Here is a 15,723-nt window from a genome sequence, read left to right on the forward strand (position 1 = left end):
AGAAGGAGATGTGCCAACCAGACAAAAAAAACAACTCAACACTAAAAAAAAAAAGGTGAAGTTAATTTATGGAAAGCTCGTCTTGCTCCTGCGCTAGCTGCTTTGATGCTTAATCCGTTATTAACGAACCCCTCACCACCATCACTCACACGCTGCCGTTCTTCCGTTCTGTCATGCTATCATGCTATCATGCTATCATGCTATCATGCTATCATGCTATCATGCTATCATGCTATCATGCTATCATGCTATCATTCATCCTACACCTTGAAGAGCTGACCATCCCTCTTTTAGCTAAGAGTGCTGCCGCCCCACTGGGAAATAAAGATAGGCCTGATGTGTGTGTGTTTACTTGCTGGTTTCCATGGTGACGGCAAGAGGCAAACCCACTTCAGACTAGGCATAAAATGTTTTTTGTTTTTGTGTGCAAAATATGTCTACCCGTGTTATGAAATGATGTCCATCATACAATGGAGCATCTCCTTATGGACATGTTACACACACACACACACACGCACACGCACACACACCGATGAGGTCCATTGTTGGCATAAATTGCTGCAGGCATGCAGCCTCTCCAGCGGGCATCTCCACCTCACAGCGATCAATGTAATCCTCGCCTGTAATGACTTTCTCTCTTTGGGAACCAGGGGGCCTTGAAGTGGGTGGGGGTGTTTTTGGAGGTTGGGGGGGCTTGGAGGATGGATGAAGGGATGGGAGTGGTTAGAGGCAGGAACGGGTTGGGGGGATTTTGGTTCCAGTCACGGAAAAAGGAAGGTAAAACTGCTCATCTTTCTTTCGTCTCATCTGTTAGCTTTGAAGAGTTTGGAAACCAAACGTCACAAACTGTAAACTAGGGGTGCCCCCCAACCCTGCCCCGATATCGGTATCGGTCCAGTATCATCATAAAAGGGAGTATGGGATAATGTTGGCCTGCATGGAAAATCTTCGATGTCAGTGCGCCGTCACAAACAATCCACTCCACGATGCTACACTCAAACTTTTTAAAAAGGTTTTAAAAACAATTAATTTGTACAATTATATCTTTTTTTAGGTAAAATTCCTTTTTTTTCTCTTCATATTCTAACTGTTAAAAAAACTAATTAAAAATATATTTAAGAAATAATTTTTAATTTTATCAAAATATATTTTAAATGAACACAAGTTACATACATAATTATAAGACTTGTTATTATTTTTTTTATTTTTAGTGTCTCCAATTATTATAGAAAAATTCCCAAATATTTTTCAAAAATGTATAAACATTTTTTAAAAATCAAAAACATTTGTAAGAATTATAATTTGTAAGTAAAAATTATTAATTTAAAATAATGCAGGAAACAACAATATTTTTAATTTATAGTATTTTGCTTTAATTTTTTTACATTATGTAAAATAAAAAAAAATAATTAAAATATATATTAAATTTGTATGGTTTTACACAAAAAAATTAGGTAACTGTAGGTAATTGTCCATCCATCCATCCATTTTCTTTGTGGGAGGAAACCGGAGTACCAGTAGAAGTGGAAAATGTCTTCCCGATCTTCCCGACTGTGTGGCCAGCATGCTAACCACTCAACCACATGAAAGATAGCTGATGTGAGTTTAGTCAAATGTAGCGTTAAATAACAGCTAGAAAAGGCCTAAAGGTGTAGGGAGAGTATTTGGTGGTCATGAGGTGGTCAAGTCCCTGCCTGGTCATCATTTGTATTCAGCGGGATGAAAGCGTGCTGGTCTGAAGGTCTGAAAATGTTCCTCTCCAGCGTGGCCACGCATTTACATGGAAATGGAAGCGCAGTCGGAAAAGACGGGATGCAATTTGGGAGCGTGTACTTTTCTTCCTGTTTTGATCGTCTGCTTTTTTGTGTGTTTGTTTCCATTTAGGCGACAAAGCTACAAGCACAACAAGATGGAACAATTGCACGCCAAGTGTAAATGGGGTAACATCATGAGTACCCTAAGTACCTAAAGGGGCGGGGCTAGACACAATGTAGCATGTTGATTGGTGGACAACGAAAGATCCCTACCGGAATCAGACGGAAAACCGAGTAGAAAACCCCCCAGTGGAGCTGACCGGCAGGATGGCGGCCATGTTTTTAGCCCGAGGGCTCGTCACTGTGTATTTTCCATCTCATCTTTGCCTCTTTGTGCTTTTTCTCTCGTCACGTCCTTTTAGCTTTAAAGCAGCGCTTCATGCATTTTAATGTCCACGCTTGTTTGGAACCACTGACACGCTTTACCGACGACAAAAGCAACGCCGCGCAGCAGACGTTGGCGAAGGAGACGTCAACATAGACACTACTAACAAGTGCATTCCACAAACACGTTTTCAACCCATGTCCTGCGGGCCAAATCCATACCATGGGTCATGTCAGAACCCCTGCTTTTTAAGCACCTACTGCAAAAACACTTGTCAAAGATCCTCTACTTATGACAGAAGCGTTCTTATGTTTTTAAGCCCTTTCCTGGAAAAAGGCCAGTCAAAGATCTTCTATATGACAAGAGCACTCTGCTGTTTTTAGGCACTAAAACATAAAAACACAAGTCAAGATCCTCTATATGACAGGAGCACTAAGATGTTTTTAAGCACCTTCTGCAAAAACGCTAGTCAAAGATCCTCTATTTGACAAGAGCCCTCTGCTGTTAATGACCAACCACAAAAACGCTAATCAAAGATCCTCTATCCGACAAGAGCCCTCTGCTGTCAATAACCAACCACAAAAACGCTAGTCAAAGATCCTCTATGTGACAAGAGCTCTCTGCTGTTAATGACCAACCATTAAAACGCTAATCAAAGATCCTCTATCCGACAAGAGCCCTCTGCTGTTAATAACCAACCACAAAAATGCTAGTCAAAGATCCTCTATTTGATAAGAGCCCTTGCTGTTAATGACCAACCATTAAAATGCTAGTCAAAGATCCTCTAACCGACAAGAGCCCTCTGCTGTTAATGACCAACCACAAAAACGCTAGTCAAAGATCCTCTATTTGACAAGAGCCCTCTGCTGATAATGACCAACCGTTAAAATGCTAGTCAAAGATCCTCTATCCGACAAGAGCCCTCTGCTGTTAATAACCAACCACAAAAACGCTAGTCAAAGATCCTCTATCCAACAAGAGCTCTCTGCTGTTAATGACCAACCATTAAAACGCTAATCAAAGATCCTCTATCCGACAAGAGCCCTCTGCTGTCAATAACCAACCACAAAAACGCTAGTCAAAGATCCTCTATGTGACAAGAGCTCTCTGCTGTTAATGACCAACCATAAGAACGCTAATCAAAGATCCTCTATCCGACAAGAGCCCTCTGCTGTTAATAACCAACCACAAAAATGCTAGTCAAAGATCCTCTATTTGATAAGAGCCCTTGCTGTTAATGACCAACCATTAAAATGCTAGTCAAAGATCCTCTATCCGACAAGAGCCCTCTGCTGTTAATAACCAACCACAAAAATGCTAGTCAAAGATCCTCTATCCGACAAGAGCTCTCTGCTGTTAATGACCAACCATTAAAACGCTAATCAAAGATCCTCTATCCAACAAGAGCCCCTGGCTATTAATGACCAACCACAAAAACCTAATCAAAGATCCTCTATTCGTATATTTGAAGGATGCTCTGTTGTTTTTAAGCACCTACTGCAAAAAACATGAGTCAAAGATCTTCTATATAACAGGAGAGCTGTGCTGTTTTTAAGCACCTTCTGCAACAACACTAGTCAAAGATCCTCTATATGTACAGATATATGACATGAGCAAAAAAACAAGTCAAACATTCATTTGTCTGACTCGGCATTCCCACTCCCAGCGTTAACCTTTGACCCTTCATTTGAGAGCCTATTACCTTTGAGTGACGTCCGGGTGGGCGTGGCCTATCACCTAAAGCCTTGGCTTCCTGCACCCGGGCGGTCAGTCAGTCACTCAGCCAGTCAGTCAGCCGCATCAGAGGAGCCGCACGCCGGCCGGGCTGCGAGGAAGCCGCCGCCAACTCCGCTCGCTGCACTTTTGTTCCGCGGTCGCTCGGTGTTCTTCTCGGATGCTGGATGACATCCGCCGCCAGTCCCGCCGCCAGCCCCGCAACCAGCCCCGCAACCAGCCCCACCACCGCACCTCTGACCGGCGAACATGGACAGTCAGGGCAGCCGCTGTAAGATTGTGGTGGTCGGGGACGCGCAGTGTGGAAAAACGGCGCTGCTGCACGTTTTTGCCAAGGACTGCTACCCGGAGGTAAGTCCGAACCAACTTCACTTGTAATGAGCTGCCTGAACATGAAAATTACGGAAAACTAATATGTCTTTAAACTCACCGGACACTTTATTAGGTACACGTGCATCCAATTGAACTATACCTTTATTATTCTGCTTGTGGTGTGACTTCATCATGCTAAGAGCTTTTTAGGCTATTGGGGGTAGGGTGGGGGGGTCAACATACATGTCATATAATATTCTAGCTCGCTGTCAATCAAAAGCAAATTTCAAATTGTAGCCTATTATTAGCATAGTTTGCCTAAATGAGGCATTTTCAAGCCTAAAAATGGCTACTTAGCTGAAATGCAAATATGAGGCGTTTAAAGACATTGAAGCGCCGACACACAAGCACCAGACAGGTGCAACAGGCACAATAATTCCACTGACTGTTCTCCCCCAAAGGGAACACATAAGTCTTATTTATGTCTTATTTACTTTTATTCTGTTTACTATATGACTATAGGGGTGTTATTTCACGTCTAGAGGGCTCTAATGGTATTTAGAAGGTGATAAACAGGTTTTCTTTGCTCTAAGTCCAAAATATGTACCCCCCCCCCTCCAGAGCTACGTGCCCACCGTGTTTGAGAACTACACGGCCAGCTTTGAGATCGACAAGCACCGCATCGAGCTGAACATGTGGGACACGTCAGGTGAGTGGGTTGCCGCCTTTTGACGCCATGTTGCGTGATCTTTTCTGATGATTGACGTCTCTGGCGGCCAGCCTGCATGCTTTCCCATGCTCCGGACCGTCTGGGGGTGGGATTGTTTGGGGGTGGGGGGGTACAAATATAGATAAATGTTTATTTTTCTTTGTGTTTCTTGGCCTCTTGTCGACATCTGAACTGTTTTAGGTTGGTAACGCGGTTAGCAACAGCGCCTCCGCTGGTTGTAGCCAAGTAGTACACTCTATTATGCTGAGTGAACAAATCAACTGTTCGTTGCTCATTTGTGTGACGGATTTCCAGTTTCTGTTTGATGCCTGCCTGTATTGATTATTTGTACCTAATTGTGGAAGTTAAAAACCATCGGAATGGAGGGGAACGTCTAGGATAAACATTCCCAAGCAACGCTATCTTTAGATCTTTATTCGCCGCCAGTGTTTGCCGCCATACGCTCATCCAGTGGAAGAATCTTGTTGTTTTTGCATCGGCCCCTGAGAGTAAATCTCCTTGAGCCTGCCAATCTGCAGCCGGGGGCGGGGGGGGACTGGTTAGGTCCGCCGGGCCCCGGGGGGCCGTAACTTAACTTGGGAGGAGTTCCTTATCAGTTTGGCTGCAAGAGGCTAATCACACTGTGGGAATGCCGCCGTGCTTCTGTGCATGTTTAAAAACCCGAAACCACCTTCGCCACCATTTTTAGTCTTTAATCTGCGCTGAGGCCGCCGCCCCGAAAGGCAGCGTTGCCCGCCCTCGGGCGCATTTCAACCCCCCTCCATGTGTATATGTGTGTGTGTGTGTACTTTTGGAGCTCCTTGTGCCATTTTTCATGCAGATGTTCATCTGTTCTTGCAACCAAAAATAATTGGCTAAAAATAATTCTTGCAAGATTTCCCTACTTTTGCATCTGAATTGGTTCCTGCAGTCTTTTTCTTATGATGGCGATAAACTTTTGCATGCTTGAATTGAACCTTTTTGCTATTGAGGCTTTTATATGGATGAACTACAGGCAAGACCGTGACCTTTGACATCTGCCTATTGTGTACTAACCATCTTCAAAAATCAATAGCGCTCTCGCCTTGATGCAGAAGCCTCAAAGTTTGAAGATAATATTTTGATAAATGTGACTGGTGGGAGGGTGACAAGGAGAGTGTGTTGATTTGACCTTTGCAACCTTGTGCGTTCCCATTTCTATAAAAATAAATCAATAGAGTTCTTACACTGATGATTAACAATAACCATCGGATGTTTGGAAGATGTCGTTGTTTGACCTTGTTTTTTTTTTGTGTTAGTCGTCTTTAGAAATCAATCAGAATACGCTGGTATAGAAAAGCGATGAAGACCTTCGGCATGTTGTGTGTTAGCCGTGTGTAAAAAAAATCAATAGGAATGTGCGGAAAGTTGTGATTGGTAGAAAGGCAGCGTCACCATTTGACCTTTGGCTAGCTTGTCCATCTGCTAACTTTTAAAATGAGTCGGGTTCTTTCTCCAACGATTTGTTTTTCCGTGTCATCTCCGTCCTCATCGCCATCCTCAGCTTGTGATCACAAAGCCTTATCGATCGATCGCCATGCCCCCCACCACCCCCCCCCTCCCCCAAGAGGCCGGCCGCCTTTTCAAACACCTCGTGTCGTCTTCCGCCTCATCCTGTCCTCGGACGTCATTAAAGTGCTTCGGTCATCGGCTGCTCTTGCCGGCCATTGATTAGCTAGCGCCCGTTATTGCTCGTACGCTTCCTGGATGAGGTCTCCTTGGTGTTTGTGGAATTGATTTGGGAAATTATTGTTGCATCTTTTCAGGTGACGCTTCCTAGCCTTTTTGTCAGAAATGTAGGGATAGATATCAAATGAAAACAAAACTAAAAAAGTGTAATATAAATAAAATCCAAATAAAACAATAGGTCGACACTCTAGGAAGACAGAAATACAGCATATTATTATGGCTGAAACATGGTTGAAACCTAGCTGAAACATGGCGGAAACGTGGGTGAAACATAGTCGACACATATGTTGTGGAAATATACCTGATATGAGGCGGAAACATGGATGAAACATGGCTGAAACATGGCGGAAACGTGGGTGAAACATAGTCGACACATGATGGAAATGTACCTGATATGAAGCTGATACAAGGCGGCTGAAACATGGTTGAAACCTAGCTGAAACATGGGTGAGACATAGTCGACACATGGTGGAAATGTACCTGATATGAAGCTGAAACATGGCTGAAACGTGGGTGAAACATAGTCGACACATGGTGGAAATGTACCTGATATGAGGTGGAAACATGGATGAAACATGGCGGAAACGTGGGTGAAACATAGTCGACACATGATGGAAATGTACCTGATATGAAGCTGATACAAGGCGGCTGAAACATGGTTGAAACCTAGCTGAAACATGGCTGAAACGTGGGTGAGACATAGTCGACACATGGTGGAAATGTACCTGATATGAGGCTGATATGAAGCTGATGCAAGGCTGAAACGTGGCTGAAACGTGGGTGAAACATAGTCGACACATGGTGGAAATGTACCTGATATGAGGCGGAAACATGGCTGAAACATGGCGGAAACGTGGGTGAAACATAGTCAACACATGATGGAAATGTACCTGATATGAAGCTGATACAAGGCGGCTGAAACATGGTTGAAACCTAGCTGAAACATGGCTGAAACATGGGTGAGACATAGTCGACACATGGTGGAAATGTACCTGATATGAGGCTGATATGAAGCTGAAACGTGGGTGAAACATAGTCGACACATGGTGGAAATGTACCTGATATGAAGCTGAAACATGGCTGAAGCATGGCTGAAACGAACGTGGATGAAACATAGTCGACACATGGTGGAAATGTACCTGATATGAAGCTGAAGCATGGCTGAAACGAACGTGGATGAAACATAGTTGACACATGGTGGAAATGTACCTGATATGAAGCTGAAGCATGGCTGAAACGAACGTGGATGAAACATAGTCGACACATGGTGGAAATGTAGCTGATACGAGGCTGAAACATGGCTGAAACAGCTGACACATGGCGGAAACGTGGGTGAAACATAGTCGACACATGGTGGAAGTGTACCTGATATGAAGCTGAAACGTGGGTGAAACTTAGTCGACACATGGTGGAAATGTAGCTGATATGAAGCTGATGCATGGCTGAAACGTGGCTGAAACGTGGATGAAACATAGTCAACACATGGTGGAAGTGTACCTGATATGAAGCTGAAACGTGGGTGAAACTTAGTCGACACATGGTGGAAATGTAGCTGATATGAATCTGATGCATGGCTGAAACAGCTGACACACATGGCGGAAACGTGGGTGAAACATAGTCGACACATGGTGGAAATGTACCTGATATGAAGCTGAAACATGGGTGAAACGTAGTCGACACATGGTGGAAATGTAGCTGATATGAAGCTGAAACGTGGCTGAAACGTAGTCGACACATGGTGGAAATGTAGCTGATATGAAGCTGAAACGTGGGTGAAACATAATCGACACATGGTGGAAATGTAGCTGATATGAAGCTGAAACGTGGGTGAAACATGGCTTAAACATGGCTGACACATGGTGGAAACGTGGGTGAAACATAGTTGACACATGGTGGAAATGTAGCTGATATGAAGCTGAAACATGGCTGAAACGTGGGTGAAACGTAGTCGACACATGGTGGAAATGTAGCTGATATGAAGCTGATGCATGGCTGAAACATGGCTGAAACATGAAACAGCTGACACATGGCGGAAACATGGCTGAAACATGACATGATAGGAAGCTGATACATGACTGATACAAGGCTGGAACATGAAATATAGCTGAAACGTGATGAAGCATAGCTAACACGTGGTTGAAACGTGGGAGAATGATGAAACACATGAGGGTGGAAGCATGGCTGAAACGTGGTTGAACATGGCGCACCAGAGTAAACTGTAAAGTTGTTTTTTTTTTAATTAGTGAGAAGCCTCACTTTGATTAAATTAAGATAAAAAAAATTGAAATCCAAAAAATCTGATCTTAATGTGAATATGAATATGAGCAATATATGATCTTAAATATGCCGTATTCTCTTACCGTATGTTATCTTGATATCTACCATCATTAATATGACGCCTGTCTAATCATGGTCTATTATATTCCAATTGATCTTCATTTTTTCTCCACTTAGCCATCTTGTAGCCGCCATATCTTTTCATTTTGTACATCGGCGCTGCTTTGCTGAGGTTATTTGGAGCGGAATCGAACATAAACAGAAGGGTGTTTTTGCTTGTGGGAACCAGACGGCATCATCATCATCATCTTCTTCTTCTATCTGTGTGTGGAGACCATCTGGAGAAGGAAGTCAATTAGAAAGTGATTGGAGGGAATTCAAATGTTTGCTCTGCCATTTTCATCCCAGACAGACTCTCTTCCAGCGCCAATCCGCCCGACGTCTAATTGACTTTTAAAGCGAGCAGAGCGGTCAAGTGGTCAAAATGTCAATGTGTCTTGGTGCCGATGACTTCCCTGGGGGGGGGCGGGGTCATTAGTGCTTCTTACTGTCCATCCTCTGTGGAGGAGGGGAGGGGCGGGGGTCCCTTTGTAAGGAGCCCCAGGCATGAACGTACTGGGAGCTGTCTTCCCAATATGGAAACGATGCCTGGGAAAAGTTTAACTTCTAGCTGAATCTTGAAGGTCCGTGTCGTGACTTGCTGGGATTTTCCCAAAACTTCCTGCTGCTTGACCTCATTATCACAGCGCTGCCTTCCTTCGGGCTGTTTGTGTTTCACGATCATCGATCCATTGATCCGTCATGCTGAAGGCTGCATTCATTCATTCATTCATTCATTCATTCATTCATTTTGCATGTCTTTACTTTAGATACAGTCAATAATAATAAAAATAACACAATTAAAAAGAAATACTAGCTTTATTAGTCAATACTAAAATATACTAATTTATTATATTTTTGTATTTCTTATTTAATAATAATGCAATAATTTCATAATTTTAATAATTAGATTTATAATAATTAGTAGTAAAATAATTTTGTACAAATTGTAATAATTAAAATTATAATAATTAGTCGTAAAATAATTTTAATAATTTAATAAATTATATTAATTAGTAGTAAAAGAATTTTATACAAATTGTAATTAAAATTATTATAATTAGTACTAAAATTTGTACAAATTGTAATAAAAATGATAATAATTAGTAGTAAAATAATTTTATAATTTTAATAATTTAATGAATTATATTAAGTAGTAGTAAAATAATTTTATACAAATTGTAATAATTAAAATTATTATAATTAGTACTAAAATTTGTGCAAATTGTAATAAAAATGATAATAATTAGTAGTAAAATAATTTTATAATTTTAATAATTTAATGAATTATATTAAGTAGTAGTAAAATAATTTTATACAAATTGTAATAATTAAAATTATTATAATTAGTACTAAAATTTGTGCAAATTGTAATAATTAAAATGATAATAATTAGAAGTAAAATAATTTTAATAATTTAATGAATTATATTTAGTAGTAAAAGAATTTTATACAAATTGTAATAATTAAAATTATTATAATTAGTACTAAAATAATTTTGTACAAATTGTAAAAATTAAAATTATAATAATTAGTAGTGAAATAATTTTATAATTTAAATAATTTAAGGAATTATGTTCATTAGTAGTAAAAGAATTTTATACAAATTTTAATAATTAAAATTTTAATAATTAGTACTAAAATAATTTATAATAGTATAATTTTACAATATACAAATTATTATATTTTTATGTAATAGTAATCTCATAATTTAAAAATGTTACAAAGTTATGCATAATGGGTGGGTTTATCTCCGTAAAAGGTGCGTTTGTTTTAGGGTGTGTGTGCATTAGCATTCCCAGCTGGCCGCGTCCCTCCGACATTCCTGATGTCTTCACGCTTTTCATGCTCACATTCCGGACACACACCCGACCATTCAGACCTTGTCTTTGCCTGTAAAAACACTGATGGAGTCCAATAGCAAGCTTCACCTCAGTGGGGGCACCCCAGGGCTCTATCATATGTGACCTGATGTTGATGCTCACATCGACATCATCCTGCTGACTTTGGATAAATGAAATGATGTTTGGGGTTGGACTGGTTCCACTGGGTTACGCCTTCAGCGTAAAAAAAAAAAAAATGTTTTCTTTTGAACATTTTTGTCAACTTTTCAGCGTCTGAGCCTTGAGGCTGCCCGAGGCAACCAGCGCAAGATGTCACCTGTTTTGATGACACATGGAGTGCAACGTTAGTGAAGTTATTTCGAGGCGATCCCCCACTCCCACAGCAATCCCACTCACGTCTCCGCACTCGGCACGGTCGGCTGTGTCTTTCGTAATTTCATCAAAGACTCTTGAATCACGCCGATGTTGTCATTTTAGCTGAGGCGTTCACTGAAACGTGAAAACATGTCATATAGAACATAATCATTTTAATAATGATGTGGAGTGCATGAGAAAGTGTAAAGGAAGCCGTAGCACTCTTTGACCAGTACAACACTTTTATAGCACAAGCAGAGCTAGATAAAGCTGCTGGAACCTCAACATGAGGCATCAAAATGCAGCTAGTGCCATCTTGTGAAGTTAATTAAAAAAAATGTTTTTTTACCCGATGCTAATTAGCCCACACACCCAGCGACTATAGGAGGCTCGGCAGTCAATTAATTAATCAACTATTCCTCCTTAAAATGAATACCAGACCTCAAACAATCTGCAGTGCTTCATTTTATAGATTCATTAAACGCAACAAATTTTACTGGTTTATTTGCTTTATTAACGATTTAACAGATTTAATTAAAAATTCATATGATCGTATTTTCTTGTTTGTTAGCAGCCGTAGCCATGGCTGCAACCTCAATAATCCGGTCTCGTGGTTTGTTCCCGTTTGATTAGCGCAGCAACCCCTGCAGCTCGTTAACGCGGCCACGGAGTCGTCATGCGTTTACGTTGTTATGAAGCGGCGTGTGAGTACGTGCGGATAATAAACCGCCGTCCTCCTCCGAGACAAGAGAGACCACTTTACCTTTCTGATGAGCTCGCATTGACTCCCATCACGAGCGCCGTCTTGAGAGCACCGGTCACCGTGGCAACCGCATGCACGCATAAAAAGGCCCAAGTTGAGGGCTGGAATGGGGTTACTAGTTATATATATGATATAATATTTCTTCAAAAGGCCAGGAAATACTAAGAAAAGTGTCTTTTTAAATGATTTTTTCAAACTATCTTCAAACTAAGACAGAATCAACAACAGTGCCTCTGCTGGTTGTGGCCAAGTACTGCACGCCATTCACTTCAAGACTCGGTTAACATTGTGACCAATTTTAAGTATGTCTTATCAATTTAAAAACTATTGGGTATCAATTTTTATGCTTTGTAAATGATTAATTAGGTGACTGTGTGTTAGCATACTTTTTTTTTTTTTTACCACAAAGTATAAAATGAGGGACATTTGTGGACTGATGCTGTTTTTTCATTGGATCACAGCACATAAATATAAGAAAAGATATGATATACATCTGTAAATATAAGAAAAGTTAAAAAAACATTATAAATACAATAATTTTTTTACTATCTTTACAAGAATATATAATATAATATATAATAATGTGAGTGTGAATGGTTGTTTGTCTATATGTGTCCTGTGATTGGCTGGCCACCAGTCCAGAGTGTACCCCGCCTCTCGTCCCTAGACAGCTGGGATAGGCTCCAGCACCCCCCATGAGGATAAGCGGTAGAAAATGAATGAATATAATATAATATAAAAAGTGAAAATATTAAGATAAAATATATGACAGAAAAATTTGAATTTTATAAGCATAAAATTTAATTTAAAAAATAATTTTAGTAGCATAGATTTCAAATAATTAATCATAATACTATGAAAAATAAACAAAACTGACATTTTTGGACAATTAGGTGGGGGAAAATTATAAAAATTTTAAAGTAATGATTTTTTACGACATGAACATTTGCAAAGATTATTTAATTATAAAAAGAGCCATGAAATATTTGGAAAATTATGGAAGTCGATACCAAGAATAGGATTTTTAACCCATCACAAATCTGAGATATTTTCTTTTCTTGACATATATATATATATACAGTATATAACCTCGTAGCATGTGTTGCTTCATTTTATTTTTCAAAAGTTTGGACACCCCTGCTCTACACGGTACCACCACACACACACACACACACACACACACACACAATGGAACTGTATTACTTTGTGCAAATGGCCCTTTGGAGGCCTGATGTAGCGAACACCCTGGGGACTTGACCCACTCCGGCCCTGGAGGAAATAAAAGACACATTTTAAAGCTGAGCAGCATTCATGTAACACACACACACACACAAAGACACACACGGTTTCCTCCTGGGAGGAGGAATGCTGCGTCTTCATTGACCCGGAATAACACGACCCGATAGCGGCGTGCGGACGAATCCATCATTGATCCTAAACTGAGTTGCCTCCCAATCACGCCAGAGGAGATTGCTTGAGGAATCATAACAACACGCATGCACGCCACAATCATTTCTCAAGCATCCTCTCGCCTCTGGCCTTTCCTTATCGGCCTCCTCTGACGCACGACAGTTCCCGGCTATCTTCTTCCATTTGCTCACCTTGAGTCCGACATTAAAAGATACGATCCAAAGAGCCGCCTGTTCACATGCCTTTTGAAGCGGCTAATTTAAGCTAAAACTTGGCGCTGCGGAGACGGCGATCCCCGACTGAGCGAGACTGCGTCATTTTTCTTGTAAAGGGTCAAACAGAAGCTAGGCGCCAGGCGCCCCCTGATTTCTGGAAGTAATGCACCCGCGGGGTTGGAATTCAAATGCAATTTTTGGAAGTACACTTCCCGGGAATGAATGTAAATGTCATCTGATTACCGAAACGCTCCGTATGGATCAACTGCGTTGGATCATGATTGGGTTAGCTCGGTGCTTCTCAATTATTTTTTTTTTTGTCATGCCCCCACTGGGGGACGGTGCACAGTATTGAGAAGCTGATATCTGTATTGTACAACATACAAGCATAGGCGAGAGTCTAATTGCATGCGGAGTACAACACATTCATACATGTTGGCAGGCTAATAGTTACTAGTTATATATATCATATAGTATTTCTTCAAAAGGCCAGGAAATACTAAGAAAAGTGTCTTTTTTTTAAAAGGATTTTAAATGATTTTTCAAACTAAGACCGAATCAACAACAGTGCCTCTGCTGGTTGTGGTCAAGTACTGCACGCCATTCACTTCAAGACTCTGTTAACATTGTGACCAATTTTAAGTATGTCTTATCAATTTAAAAACTATTAGGTATCAATTTTTATGCTTTGTAAATGATTAATTAGGTGACTGTGTGTTAGCATACTTTTTTTTTTTAACCACAAAGTGTAAAATGGGGGGCATTTGTGGACTGAAGCTGTTTTTTCATTGGCTCAGGGCACATAAATATAAGAAAAGATATAAGATTTACATCTGTAAATATAAGAAAAGTAAAAAAAAACCATTATAAATACAAAAATTGTTACTATCTTTGCAAGAATATATATTATAATATAATAATGTGAGTGTGAATGGTTGTTTGTCTATATGTGCCCTGTGATTGGCTGGCCACCAGTCCTGGGTGTACCCCACCTCTCGCCCAAAGACAGCTCCAGCACCCCCGCAACCCCCGTGAGGATAAGCGGTAGAAAATGAATGAATATAATATAATATAATATAATATAATATAATATAATATAATATAATATAATATAATATAATATAATATAATATAATAAGATAAAATATTTGACAGAAAAAAATTATTTTTACAAGCATAAAATTAATTTTAAAAAAATCATATTAGTAGCATAGATTTCAAATATTAAATAATTAATCATACTACTATGAAAAATAAACAAAACTGACATTTTTGGGCAAGCACTAATAGCACTAATAGTAAAAGTCCAAGTCAACAACTTCCTGTATGTGTATACTGAATAAACATTGCAACATCCATCCATCCATCCATCCATCCATCCATCCATCCATCCTATCCCCCCGTGCACTCTGCCCCTCCGCCACGGAGCCACGCCACTACTCCGAATGCAATTTCACTTCCACAAAAGCATCAGCGCCAGCGGGGAGCGCCAGACCCATATCGGATCTTGTTTATAAATAACGTCATACATAAATGATGCAGCCCGTCGAGCGTACCGGCCATGTTTTTGGCGATGGCGGTGGTTGCAGCGGGGTGAAGGTGAAGGGTGGCTTCTCTGCTCGTGTATCCTCTTACGCTCGGATGGCTCGATGCTGAGACTCAATGGCGGTTTGCGCATCACAATAGCGGCCCAGCGGAGGAATCGAACTACCAAAGGGGAGACCGCAAGTGGGTTTTTGTTTCCTGTCATTCGCTGATGGCGGTTGAGTTCACCGCCATCAGTCTAGAACAGGGGTGGGCAAATATTTTGACTCGTGGGCCGCATTGAGTTAACAAATTTGTCCGGGGGGGGGGGGGGGGGCAAAATATATATTTAACACACACACTATTTTATGCTTATAATTTTCCTTGAATTTTTTTTTTCTAATTTTATATGTAAAACTTTTTCAGGAGCACTTTAAACATCAGTCATTTAATATATCATATATATTTTTTATATTATTTATATTTATATTTATATTATTAATATTATATATTTTATATGTCATTTAATTTGTAATTTTTTTATTTTTTTTTACTAAATAAGACTTGCAAGTTATGTTGCCAGATTGTTGAAATGTTAAATTTATAAATAAAATA

General features: G+C 40.1%; 1 protein-coding gene across 1 annotated transcript in view; it reads left to right on the forward strand.

The window, feature by feature from the left end:
- The first annotated feature begins 3,712 nt into the window (after positions 1–3,712).
- rnd2 (Rho family GTPase 2) overlaps positions 3,713–15,723 on the forward strand; it is a 28,432-nt gene continuing 16,421 nt past the window's right edge. Inside the window, exons 1-2 of the mRNA XM_058049920.2 lie at positions 3,713–4,224; positions 4,807–4,894. Of these exons, the coding sequence (XP_057905903.2) occupies positions 4,123–4,224; positions 4,807–4,894 (190 nt within the window). The 5' untranslated portion in view covers positions 3,713–4,122. The remainder of the gene's footprint in view (positions 4,225–4,806; positions 4,895–15,723) is intronic.

Source organism: Doryrhamphus excisus, linkage group LG16 (genome assembly GCF_037039965.1).
Source record: "Doryrhamphus excisus strain RoL-2023G ecotype Guam linkage group LG16, RoL_Dexc_Guam_v1.1, whole genome shotgun sequence".
In the NCBI taxonomy this organism is placed as follows: Eukaryota; Metazoa; Chordata; class Actinopteri; order Syngnathiformes; family Syngnathidae; genus Doryrhamphus; species Doryrhamphus excisus.